The sequence below is a fragment of the Tachypleus tridentatus genome, chromosome 1 (genome assembly GCF_004210375.1).
Source record: "Tachypleus tridentatus isolate NWPU-2018 chromosome 1, ASM421037v1, whole genome shotgun sequence".
Taxonomy (NCBI): Eukaryota; Metazoa; Arthropoda; class Merostomata; order Xiphosura; family Limulidae; genus Tachypleus; species Tachypleus tridentatus.
Genome location: NC_134825.1, coordinates 126,127,213 through 126,141,119, shown reverse-complemented (window position 1 = coordinate 126,141,119; position 13,907 = coordinate 126,127,213). Strand labels below are relative to the sequence as shown.

Sequence of the window (13,907 nt, the reverse complement as noted above, 5' to 3'; positions counted from 1 at the left end):
CAAGCTAAAGTTTTTATTGAGAAAAGAAATAAAAAGATACGTAAAATCACGAGTATCAACTTGCCAAACAGTTTGTTTGTTTGTTTGGGAATTTCGCACAAAGCTACTCGAGGGCTATCTGTGCTAGCCGTCCCTAATTTAGCAGTGTAAGACTAGAGGGAAGGCAGCTAGTCATCACCACCCACCGCCAACTCTTGGGCTACTCTTTTACCAACGAATAGTGGGATTGACCGTGTGAGCATTATAATGTTACGATCAATCCCACTATTCATTGATAAAGAGTAGCCCAAAAGTTGGCGGTGGGTGGTGATGACTAGCTGTCTTCTCTCTAGTCTTACACTACTAAATTTGGGATGGCTAACGCAGGTAGCCCTCGTGTAGTTTTGCTCGAAATTTAAAACAAACGAAGATCCATAGTGATAAATGCATTACATTTCTGAATAGTATTATATCTCTGGAAGTATTGAAGTAATATACTCTCGTTTTACATTATCTTCCTTTTCTCACAGATTGTACTCGTATATGAATCCATCTTGAAACTTTGTAGAATGGACAGCAACTACCTGTTGTGGAGACAGAAGTGCAGAGGACGATGTTTCGAAAGTCTTCCGCCTTTCATCTTCATGTCATCATGAATTTTCTGCCTAAACAATCTATCAAAGAATGAATCCGTCTTCTTACAACGATAAATCCTAGGTTCGAATTTTTGCGGTGTACACGCAAAACTTGATAGCGTAATCTGGTTTTGCTCTGAAACAAACACAAGCTGACATAATAACTGTAAGACATAGAATGGGAAATGTGTAAATTAAATAAAAGTGTTGGCGGTGGGTGGTGATGACTAGCTGCCTTCCCTCTAGTCTTATACTGCTAAATTAGGGGCGGCTAGCACAGATAGCTCTCGAGTAGCTTTGTGCGAAATTCAAAAAACAAACAAACAAACAAACATAAAGACAAATATATATCTACAATTATTATGGTGTGAACGTTTTTTTCTCAAGCCGGTAAAGCATGATTTATTTATTTATACTTGTAATAAGACATTAATACTAAAGCACGTCTTCGGCAATGCATAAGACGGACATAATATCGTGGAAATAATATTATTACACTTGGTTTGTTTATTTTGAATTTCGTACAAAGCTACGCGACGGCCAGCTACACTGCAGTCCCTAATTTAGTAGTGTAAGATCAGAGGGAAGACAGTTTGTCATTACCACCCCCTGCTAAACCTTATGCTACTCTTTTAGTAATGAATAGTGGGATTATCATGATATATAAATATTTAAAATTCCATTAAATAATAACAGTTTTTACTTTTTCACGGTAGTTCTATTCTTTTTCTTTTTTTGTTGTTGTTTGGTTGAGGACTCATTTGGTCAAGGGACGTTATAATGGGTCAGTCAATCCCACTATTCAATGATAAAAGAGTAGCTCAAGAGCTGGCGGTTGGCGATGATGACTAGCTTTCTTCCCTCTAGTCTTACGCTGCTAAATTAGGGACGGCTAGCGCAGATAGGATAGCCCTTGTGTAGTTTTGCGCGAAGTTCAAAACAAACAAATAAACAAGCTCATAATAAGCGACGGATATGCATAGCGAGCCCATTGTTTGGCTTTGCACTAAATTCTTCATGAAACCAACTTGTCTCATTGAATGGTGGAATTTCAACGTCACAGTTATAGCTTACTCTCGACTCCAAATTGCGTAGAGTGTTTATGAGGCAACGGGAGGCGTACTGGGATCACCAAGGCCTACAGTTTACAATACTTGAAGGTTCGTTTGATAATAATCTACATTCTGGGCCACAGCGGCATGCCATTCAACGAGAAAGTGGTCCACCTAGCTTGTAAAGCACAGCCCTTAGGCAGTTTCGTAAGAATTCTAATTTACGTCGTCAATGAAATAACATTTAGGCCGAGAGACTTGGAAAAGGCTGAATAGAAGCCAAACTGACCAGTTGGAAGACCGATGGAAGTGGAGCGACCGCAAAAGTAGGTAGAAAGAAGAAGTGCTACTTATTCAAGTTGAATTTGGCATTACCGCTAGAAGAACATGGTGGATACTATCAGAAGCAAGAGAACTTGTTCGAAGGACGTTGCCAAACTTCTCAATTGTATAGCATAGGGGTGGCCAAACTTGTTTAACGTAAGAGCCACATACGATAAACTTCAGATGTTTGAGAGCTGAAAGACATGAACAAATATTACACATTTTATATGAATATTAAGAAATACATGTACGTAATAATATTTATTCATGTATGTAGAGTTTAAACTGTTAATCTGTATTAGTTTCAATAATCACAAAGTACACATGTATATACCAAATGTTTTCAAAATCCTGGCTGATTATTGTTTTAACTATATTGAGCGTATTTAATACGGTAATGAAGTATAAAAACATCTAAGAAAAATATGCAAATTTGTCTTTCATTAATATTAAGTGAGACTGTCAAAAATAAAAGAGGTAAAAACAGATATTTTTAATGATATTTATTTGTCTTAGTAGCTATCTGATCAAAACATGGAGGAAAATATGTAAAACAATAAAATTAGAGATATTTTAATCAGATACCACCTTACAAAATTTTAGTCTTATCATAATATTTTTCTGACAAACAGACATTGATATAATTATCAGGCTATTTACTCTAGCAGAAGTCTTTGTGAGTTTCAGTCTTGGTTGTGAGTCGTAAAAATTTCGGCTGATATGTCGACTTCACAAACTTCATTACAGGGTACAGTGATTCACAGCAATATGTTGTGCTGAAAATTGAGATCAGTCGCACATTGGTTTTCTTCAGTTCAGAATATTTTATTTCTCGAACTTGGGGTTTATGTATCATCTTTAGACCCAGTTCCTCCTTGAATAGATTTACAAGAAAGGCGAAGCAGGGCTTCAGCTTTTGCAAGTTCTTAAATCTGTTTAGGAGATTATCAAGTTTGTGGTCTTTTATTTCAATATCAGGGAATGTATTTACTTTTCTTTTGAGATTGAGAAAGTAACTGAAGTTTTTTGACAATATGTCTCTTTGAAAACGTTATTTTATTCTGAAAGCTGTGTGAGTAATATCAGAAACAATCTTACTATTCTCCTGGAGTGCCAAGTTGAGAGATTGTAAATGATTCATTATATTAGTAAGGAACATTATATCTTGCATCCATTCATCATTTCCCAGTTGAGGATAGAATCTCTTTTTTTCTTCAAGAAAAGTAATAATAGGCTCCAACAGATCTACAAATCTATTTAAAGCATTGCTGGTTGACAGCCATTTCACAATGCAGTAGAAGTAGACATCGTTGGATTTACCTTCAGACTCCAGTTGTTTAATAAACTTTTTGAACTGTTCAGTGGGTCTTCCCAGCGTATGAAATTGACAATTTCAAGAACAAATTTTATAACATCTTCATACTTGAAATATCTGGCTGCCAGGTGTTCACTGTGAATAATACAATGAACAGGGAGAAACTCTGGAAATCTGGGATAGCTTTTCATAAGGTCAATTAGTCCTCAATTGTTCCTCACCATTGCAAGTTTATTCAGTGGAATATCAGCATTTGTTAAAGCTCTGTCAAGCGCATTTTAATGTCAACACCACGATTTGTTTCTTTTAGTGCCACTAAGTTCAACATCTCTTCTTTCACAGTTACATCAGATGAAACATAACGAACAAATACCACCAGTTGTGGGTTGTCTTGTATGTCTGTAGATTCGTTAAGGGCTAAGCTAATGCAAGGGAATTCTTTAAATCATTTTGCACTTTGCCTGCAACACCACCACTGGCCTGGGAGATACGTCTATCTGTAGTGTGGCGTAAAGCTGACGTTTGTGCTATGACCGTGATTTGGATCTTACATTGCAACAGCTTCAGCTGTATTCTTTTTTTTAACAAATTCACCATCAGAATATGGGCGTTTAGCACGAGCAATATTCCATGATACAAAAAACTAGCTTCAGTCATTGTATCAATTTCTTTACTGAACATTGTCAACAGTGTGTGCTGGCTATTTAGTGATAATTTTAACACAGTTAACTTGTTTTTCCGAAATTTCGATTTAGGTGGATAATCAGACGAAAAGTTTTTTATTTGTTTCATAGTGGCGTTTCAAGCTACTGGCTTTGTAATGACTAAGTAGCACATTGCAGATAAGACACAAAGGTTTACCTCCTTTCACGGTGAATATAAAATCTTCCTCCCATTCTGCCTTAAAATTTCTGTTTTCATCTTCATACTTTTGCTTCTTAGAATTTTATGACGCCATTTTCCTTTACAAAATTTTCACAGGCACTTCCAAAAAAGTAAAGTGAAAAGAAACGATAAGCTCCAACACACTCTACAGCGTCCAGTATCACACTAACACTCTACTAACTTCACTGCCCCCAACACAGCTACACATGCCACAATCACTCGATTGCAAGCTACGCCCACTAAAACTAACATTGTAAGCACCGGCTTGTATAATTACTGACTCTCCAGCACAATTCCTCTGTAATCCTTGCTGATCCAAAATATCCTTAATCCCTGACTCATGCCTAGCATTAAAATTAGGATTTAAATTCTTAAATTTATTTACTCACCATGAATATTAAACTTATGTTTTAATCCAGTGGACTTTCAGTTTATACCCGGTAAATAATTATAAAGCTTGAACAATTTTTTATTTACCTTTTATATTAATTGTGATGCAAAAAGGAGCTCAACCAACATATTTATGCTAGCTGCACATTATACGAGGGCTGTTCAAAAAATACGCGGACTGTTTGAATTGCGCGGCTCCAGTTGGTTCCAGGGAAATCCGCTTGGTGTCGCTAGGTTCGCACAGATCAGCTGATTACGACGCCATTTCCCGATTGCAGATATCTTCATTTGTGTATTAGCTACGAGGTTTTAAGTGAAGTGCGATTTTTTCGTTTGGCGGATTTCAGAATGAATGACCTGAAGGAGCAACGACTCACTGTGAAATTTTGTGTTAAACTTGGAAACTCTGCGACTGAAACTTTTGCTATGCTTAACACGGCTTACAGTGATGTTGCTATGAAGCGTACGGCATATTTCAAGTGGCATGAACGTTTTAAGGATGGTCGACAGTCCATTAAAGATGATGAGCGTCCTGGACGTCCTTCCACGTCAACTGACGACCCACACGTCGACAAAATCAACACCCTGGTGCGGGCAAATCGACGTCTGACTGTCAGGGGAGCTTGCTGAAGAGTGTGGGATATCAGTTGGATCTTGTTACGAGATTTTGACCGAAAAATTGAAGATGCACCGCGTTGCTGCGAAATTTGTGCCTCAGAACTCGTGAGTTTTTGGCCAAACACTCGATCACTGTTCTTCCCCACCCCCCCTACTCACCTGACCTTGCTCCTTGAGATATTTTCTTGTTCCCCAAACTCAAAAGACCCTTGAAAGGAAGAAGATTTGAGACGATTCCCGAGATTAAGGCAAATGCGACGAAGGAGCTGGAGGACATTACAAAAGAAGCGTACCAGGACTGTTTAAACAAGTTGAAACACCGTTGGGATAAGTGTGTGCGTTGGGGAGGAGAGTACTTTGAAGGGGTCCCAGACCTGTAACTTCTAAATAAAGTACATTTTGTTTTATAACGTCAGTCCGCGTATTTTTTGAACAGCCCTCGTATGTCAAAGAGTCGCATGTAGCTCGCGAGACGTGGTTTGGCCACTCCTGGTATTAGGTATAAAAATAAAAGTAGTTACTGCCGGTTGATGGTTTGGAAAAAGAGATGGCGCAACGATACCTTGTCTCCGCATTAATAAACATGCACAGCAAGGCTTCAGAATTAGAGGGAATAGAGCAGGCGCGAAAATCATCTAGTATGTAAGTAAATGGAATGTGCTGAAGATATTTTAATAGGATCACATGACCTTTAACCACTTTTATGTCTTTAATTACACTTGATATAGAGAAAACCTATAAAGAGGAAATTTGTCACACGTGAATAGATCAACGTTATATTTACAGTGTAGTCAGTTTTGGGGAAAATACTAATAAGAATTTTTTCTTTCCAATTTATGTTTTTTTTTACAAAACCACAACGAGTTTTTAAATGATTGTTTAATTGAAGCTCTTGTAAAGAGGTTGTGCAATGTCATAAAGTTGCACTAATTCTCTCTCCATGTTTGAGAAAGCTTTTGCATTACAAAGTTCGTTCTGCAGAGGCTGATTTATGCTTTACCCTATGTCTGTATCATTGTTTTTCTGTAATGGTACAGAAATTTGTACTAGTAGTATAAGCTGGGAGTTTATCCCTCTTGAAAGTTTATAATGGGAATGGTTGTTGTTTTAGCTTGTCTAATATGTGGGTTTATTTTTGACTGATTAAAAAACGTTACCAAAAACTTTAAAATAGCTTTGCAGCAAACGTTATGATCCATTTGATTTACTCGATTGTAAATTGTAATTATTTTATAAAATTAACTAGAGTAAATATTAGCTGTAATAGGTTATCATATTACTAATAATACATAAATGAACATACATTTTGGACATACAATATTCAAATTACATATTACAATTGTTTTATAACCGTTTATGAGATTTTATTTTTAAGTTGTAAATATTTACAATGTCTTATTTTGCATTCATGCAGGTACCATGAATAGATTTTTAGATTCATCAATACTAGTTATGCATTTCTTCAATACCGATAAAATATATATATCTATATTGACTAATAAATAGTAATATTATTTTATTCGGAATATTATTATAAAAATTTGGTGTTTGGTTCAAGTAACCTATTCTAAAAATTTCCTTTTTACTTTAAGAGAGCTTGTAAATTTTCATGCTTTACAACTGTTACATATATTGATTTTATTTTTTGCCTATTACATATCTCTGTTAAATACATTTAATGTTTTATAAATATATATTTTACGTAACTGTAATTTATCTATATTTTAAATGTAATTTTGTATTATAACACTGTGATGTTAATAATAATAATCAGCTTATAAAATTTATTGTAGTTGTAAATTTTGTTAAATAAGTGGTCCTACTCCCATTAGTAGTTGTAATATACTAAAGAACAGAATCAAACTAGATATAATAGATATGTTTCATTTTTAAATAATGAGGTCTGATCACAACATTTTATATTTGTTTTCATGACTTTGATTTGTTATTTCGAATTGAATCTGTAATATCTTAGTATTCCAAGATATTTAACACAATCTGATTTTGTTAAAATATAACAAAAGTTTGTAATATTTTTACAAACTAAAATCTTGCATACATGGCTGTTATAAAACATTGGATTATTTTTAATTATTTGTGCTTATTGTTTCAGAAAATCGGATGTAAACTATTTCTCTTTTTAATGTATACATAATAGCTTTTCATCAAACTACTTCTTTATCTACTTTAGATAAGTACTTATTTTTGATAATCTCACTATCAGTATTTTAATTACAACTTCACTGCAAATGAGTCATTTCTCCATTAAACTTAATTTTACAGAAATATTTTAAATGAAATAATAATGGACCAAACTGATCCTTGGGAGCCTCGGATATAATTTGATATCATTGTATTAATTTTAACTACTTGTTTTCTGTATATTATATAAATCAATTTAAACTCTCCTAAATCTGTTTTTATACAGTTTAAAAAAGCTCTTTTGCAAATGTATCAAAGTCTTTTGATATATCTAAATCAGAATATATTAAATTTATTAATCATCTTATGTAGTGCATCCATCCTCTCTATTCATATTTTTCTATACTTGAATTTAGAATTTCAAAAAAATGTGTATGAATATAAAAATATATAAAGCTTTCTACTTTAACTGCTTTCAAGAATTTGTTACAAAAGGATAATAAAGCAGTTAACATTTTGTTATCTATCCGACTTCCAGGACGTACTTTATATTTTGGTATAATAATAGTATATTTTACAATGTATGAAAAAGTTTTTTTGATTTTGACATATTAACTAAACATATTACTGATGTTAATTTATTAATATTCTATCTTAAAATTTCATTTGTAATTGTATCTCTTCCTGCACCTTACACATTTTTCAGGAAGGTTACCTTTTTTCAATTTAATATCAATCAGTTGGAGTTATTAACTACATTTAATTTAAAGCTGTATAATTTTTCTATTGTAGTTAGTATAATTGATCTATATACAAGGAATACATTGACATAATTTATCATAACTGGAGCTTTCTTTCAGTTTAATATATCTATTAGTTACTGAACTATTTTCAGATTTTGTGATTTTTCTTTCGGCAATTTCATTTTTAATATTAGTTTTACTTACAATTTTGCTTACTGTAATTTTTACGTTTTATAAGACGACTTATATAATTTTTTATAGCTTTAAATTCAATTAATCCATTATTTGTTCGTATTTTTTGTTTACTTGTGCATTTCATTTATATGCAAAATTCATTTTAGTCATCTACGATTTCGGTTGTTTTCGTCTATTTATAAATCTTATATATGATTTAACTATATTTTCTAATATCGTAGCAAATGCTTTGTATGCATCTTGTATATTTATCTCTTAACAAATATTACTAAAATCAACTAGGTAATTGATTTCTTATCTAACAGTGCTATGTATCATGAATATTGTCTTTTTTTGTGCACCCGTAATTGATTTCTACTCTAAAGAAGTATGCCATAAAAAAACATCAGATTCGACCAGTAGGTAGCGGCTCCAAAGACGCACTGTATCTTGCGTACTATTAAAGATTGTTTGTTTTTATTCAGAAGGTTGTGTTTACCTTGCTTTATTTTTCGTCTGAATTCGATTTATTTAATTGTATAATCTGCTCTTTATTTCATATTATAGATATTTACACGTTAGACATCATTATATCTGAATATCACATCGAATAATATCTTTTTCTTTTGTATGAATGGGTGTATAGGATAAAGTGAATCGAATGTCTACGTAAAATGCTATTTTTAGAACTGAAAATACATCTTCAAGAAAATCTTGGTTTTGGAAAAAACAGAAGAAGGAATTAAAAATTATTCTTGAAGTTCGCCTTTTGAAAAATGATATATTTTTGTAATGATAAAATGGAGTGCAGCAAAAAGTCTAGATTTAGGCCATTACGTACAAAAGTGTACAAAATAGATTAAATATTTTGCACGTTTATAATTATTTAATATCACTTTGATAATACTAACTATATAAATGCTTATATGAGATACAGAGAACACAATCAATTCTATATAAATTTCAAAGGGTTCAATAGTTGAAAATATTCTTTGTTTTTCAATTTCGCGCAAAGCTGTACGAGGGCTATTTGCATTAGCTGTCCCTAATTTAACAGTGTAAGACTAGAGTGAAGGCAGCTAGTCATCACCACCTACTGCCAACTCTTGGGCTACTCTTTTACCAACGAATTATAACGCCTCCGCGGCTGAAAGGACGGGCATGTTTGGTGTGATGGGGATTCATCATACTATTAGTCGAGCGCCCTAACCACCTGGCCATGCCGGGTCAGGAAGGAAGAAAAGAAAGAAAGAAAAAAGATCGTAACAATGAATAAATAAATTTATTTATATATTGTATGTTGCCATCCATATTTTGCATTTCGTACTTGTGGGATTGAGCCCACCGTCACTCGCGTGTTAAGCGGACTAAGCTAATTTGCCAGCCATTTCTATTAAGGCACTTTTTAATACAATAAACCATGCATTTTCTTCGTCACACACACAGAAGAAACACAAAATAACATTTCACCTCACTCACAAATAAGGTGCGTCTTCGATCTTTAAATTTATTTTGGTGGTAATTCGATACTTGATATATTTATCGTTAAGTTGCAATGATTTTTTAGAAGAGATCTAAAATCCGAGTTCACTATTTTTCTTCACTAAGGTGTCAAAAGCCTTCCACGTGTCCCAATAAATAGTACGTGACATAATCAAGAAATATCTCTACCTGAAAAGCGACACCAGTCACATTTACATAAATTGCTTCTACGACATATGCATGTAAATGTTGCATACGTAAATAAGTTGGAAAATGAAACGGACAACTACACTATTCCATGTGAAGAAATACTTGTCAATTTGCTGTCTGAAGTGCCTGCATATGTTTGTTGAATTTATCTGTTGAATGGCCACTGGAAAGCTGTCACCCTTTTACACTAAATGAATTACGGAAATGAAGCAGACAGGACGGCCTTAAGGCAGAGTCTTTCACAACGGAAACTATGCTGTGCAGCTATTGCCAAAATTCACGACCAAACATGGACTGTGATAACGTGGTAATGCCCTAAAATAGTTTTAGCACGACGTACTAAACTTCTGTATACCTTGTTTCTTAAAAACAGTTTTAATATATCTATAAATCACACGATACTAATATGAAATGCTTGTTTTAGTGTCCAGTTATGACGAGAAAACCCACTTGTAGAGAAAAATATATATCTAAAAACGGCTGGTTTTGGTTGAGAAAATTTTTATGTATAGGAGCGAACAACATTTTAACCTTTGTCGGTCATCGTCAGGTTCACAGTCTGTTTTAGTCTGTTCTATGTTTCACTAAAATGTTTTGAGTTTGTGCTTTCACGGACATCGTTAAGCTGTAATATTGCTTATAATTGACTATAACTGTTATGATATTTTTCTTTACGCGATTTATCTTGTAAACGGCTCTAAGTGGCACAAGTCTCTGGACTTATGACAATAAATATCGGACTTTCATACCTTTGGTGAGCAACTACAGATGGCGCATTGTGTAACTTTGTGATTAACAACAACAACGAAATGACTTTATAAATTACGTTTCTCAGTCTCAGGTGATTAAATGCTAGACCTAAAGCTTTAAAGTTCACGAAATATTTTATATTTGCATACACATAAAAGTATAAATGTAAAAACCCTCTTGAAAAAGAGCTGGACGTGACTTAGCGATTAGCGTGTAGGACTGTGACTCCACGGCAGGGCAATATTTATCCGAAAGTTCCTGCTGCCCTAGAGTTTTCTATGATACCTTTTTGGTTTGTACACAATATGGGGCTGCATACATCTGTTTAACGTATTACAATTTTTCCAAGGAAACTTTTCTGCAGCCAAACAAATCTTATAAAAGATTCCATTTGCTTAGTTTCCTGTGCAAGTCCTGACTTCTGGTTTCATTTCTTGTTACCAATAGCAGTGAAAAGATCGCCCTACTCCAGGGTGATCTTTTTGCATAATCTTTCAGCAAAATCATGTTTTGCACATTGGTATAGTGGGTGCGTTATTAGAGTGAGAGTCAATTAACATTATTCGATTAGAGTAATCTACGAGTTGACGGTGGGTGCTGCTGGTTATATACCATCTTTCTATGTTACAAGTACAATAAATAGATTACCTTTGCATGGTGTTAGAAGGAATATCGAAAATCAACCAATTTTTAAAATACTTTTACGTACGTAAGTTATACAAATATTAAATAGTAATTTAGCAACATGAAGAGTGCTTTGACACAATACTGAAATAGTCAATACAAAATTTATTTTTTCTGATAGAAGGTCTACAAGTACTATAGGATGTAGTGAATGTGGTAGAACAGAGAAATCAGAAGGAGAAATGTGATACAGTTAATTTCTGGTTTTTTATCTGGAATTTTCCCGCGTAAACAACAACAACAACAAACACTCAACAGAGAACAGAAGATGTCTCAAATAAGAACATACGATAATGACATGATTTAATGTATTGGAGCATCACCTTCGGTAATTGCATGTAGAAGTTTACTATGAATTTTTAATGACTGTCGTTATTTACAAATATTTTACCATCCCTAAACTAAACATTCTCTGTATCAATGTATTAGGGTAGGACTATCTCTAGAGTCTGAGTATGTTTTTTTTTGCTGCTTATTGAGACGTGGTTACATGACTTTTTGAATTGGCGTTTCAGAAGGGAGTAGGTGTCAAATATGAGCTGATAATTGGATCAGTTTTTTTCCTATGCAAAGTAATAATTTTAATACAAAGTGACCAATGTTCCAAAGAGCATACTTATTAACGAACAAAACAGAATTAATTGATGTGTATATTTGTACTTAATATTACAAAAAGATAATAAGTTTTAATACTAATGAGGAATATAGGTGGTGTAATATCTTCAGATAAAAGTAATTTCCACTAAGACAGGTTTACTAGATAATGAGAGATTTAGCAGGATGTAATATGAAGTATTTCTAAGTTCCGCCCAAACTGTCCGAGTTTATGCTGGATATAGTGAAAGAATCTTCATTGAAACTCGAAACAACAGGACGTGTATTTTACTTTTGGACGTTAGACAGTTGTCTTTACCAGAAAGATAGATTGAATGCACTTGTGTTACTCTCTCAAGATTTGTTCACGGCTGACCAACTCACTTTAAATCTTTTATACTGATATTGTCATTTACAAATACCACCATTACACATTTTCACAAACACTAGTAGCTTAATCCGTATTGCCTATGGCTTTCATGGAAATTAGTTCTGTGAACTTTGTGGGTCATATCATGTTGGCTACATCTCAAAAGCCATAGTACAGTAAGTTACTGACATCTAGGAGTACCATAAAATAAATAATCAGTGACTTAATTCAACTAAACTGAGACTTTTGAGGTAAAGCTTCTAATTACCCAGAATTAATACTTGTATTGTTACAATACTATATTAATATAAACTCAGAGGAAATGACTCTCACTGCATACAAAAATGTCATACATGCTCCATGTGTTTGAGGAACTAGGTGGCATTTTTCATATAGTCTTTGCCATTTAGGCAGATCAGGTGAGCAATTCTCCATGAATAAATGACGACATTTTACCTCAGAAAATCATTCAGTAGCACAGATAGCAAAGGACGCTACTCCCTTTAGGCCAATAATTTTATTTTTAAATCATATAACTGCTCTAGTTTATGAAATAAAGCAGAAATCACGCACTGTAGTGTAGTGCATACATTGCACCGTTTAATACTGTCCGACAACTTGAAAAGCAAGCATCACAATATTCGTTTAGCTAAGTTTTCAAACATCTAATACTAATATCCAGTTGTATAAACTACTGATGCTCTAGATGTTACACCTACTAACTTCATAAACTGTAATAATTCTGCAGCTCTCCTATAATATGATATGGATATTTTCTATAGTGAAATTCTGCTCAAATATCACCATTACACATTTCCACAAACACTAGTAGCTTAATCCATACTGCTATTGGATCAAAAAGATTAATAAATTATAGCATGAACGTGATAGTTTGTTTTATCCATTATACTAAATAATCATATACAGTATCCATTGTTTGGTATTTTTATAGTGAAATTCTGCTGAAATGTACGGGTTACTGAGCACTTTTGGTCTCATTAATCTTAAGATCAACAAACCATCTTAGCTTTTTGTAGTGAAAATGTGATCATACAATGCTTTTCATACATTATATCACATCATAACACCTACAGAAAGCAACTCCTCACTATCATCCTCTGTTGTAGAAACTGATATTCTAAGCACTGTTTCAACTATCACTAGTCATCTTAACTGTTGGTAATCAAATAGAAATCCATCAATGTAGTACATACATCGTATTTGTATTTGATAGCTTAGAAAGCAAGGGTTGCCACTTCCTTTCAATTAGTAACTCTAAAATAAGTGGTTGATTTAGTTGCTGATAATCACTTAATCTTAGCCATATCAACCAAAAGCCTTCCACTATTAGTTCCACTGTCTGTTCACACTTCTCTTTCCTCTAAGTTTGGTGTTCGCTCATTGTGGGGAGCAAAATAAGTACTTTTAATTCTTCTTATCCTTGGCTCAGATGGTTTGATGTGATACTGAATCCTCATCTTTCTTTGGTCCAGTGATTTTAATTTCTGACTCTTGTTTAATCCTGCGTACCAGACGTTATTTGGTATTGAGTGAGCAGCA

General features: G+C 33.7%; 1 protein-coding gene across 1 annotated transcript in view; it reads left to right on the top strand.

The window, feature by feature from the left end:
* Nucleotides 1-8,744, top strand: part of LOC143222882 (protein GVQW3-like) — a 30,668-nt gene extending 21,924 nt beyond the window's left edge. Inside the window, exon 3 of the mRNA XM_076450017.1 lies at nucleotides 510-8,744. Coding sequence (XP_076306132.1) covers nucleotides 4,929-5,210 — 282 coding nt within the window. The 5' untranslated portion in view covers nucleotides 510-4,928 and the 3' untranslated portion in view covers nucleotides 5,211-8,744. The remainder of the gene's footprint in view (nucleotides 1-509) is intronic.
* Nucleotides 8,745-13,907: the final 5,163 nt, after the last annotated feature.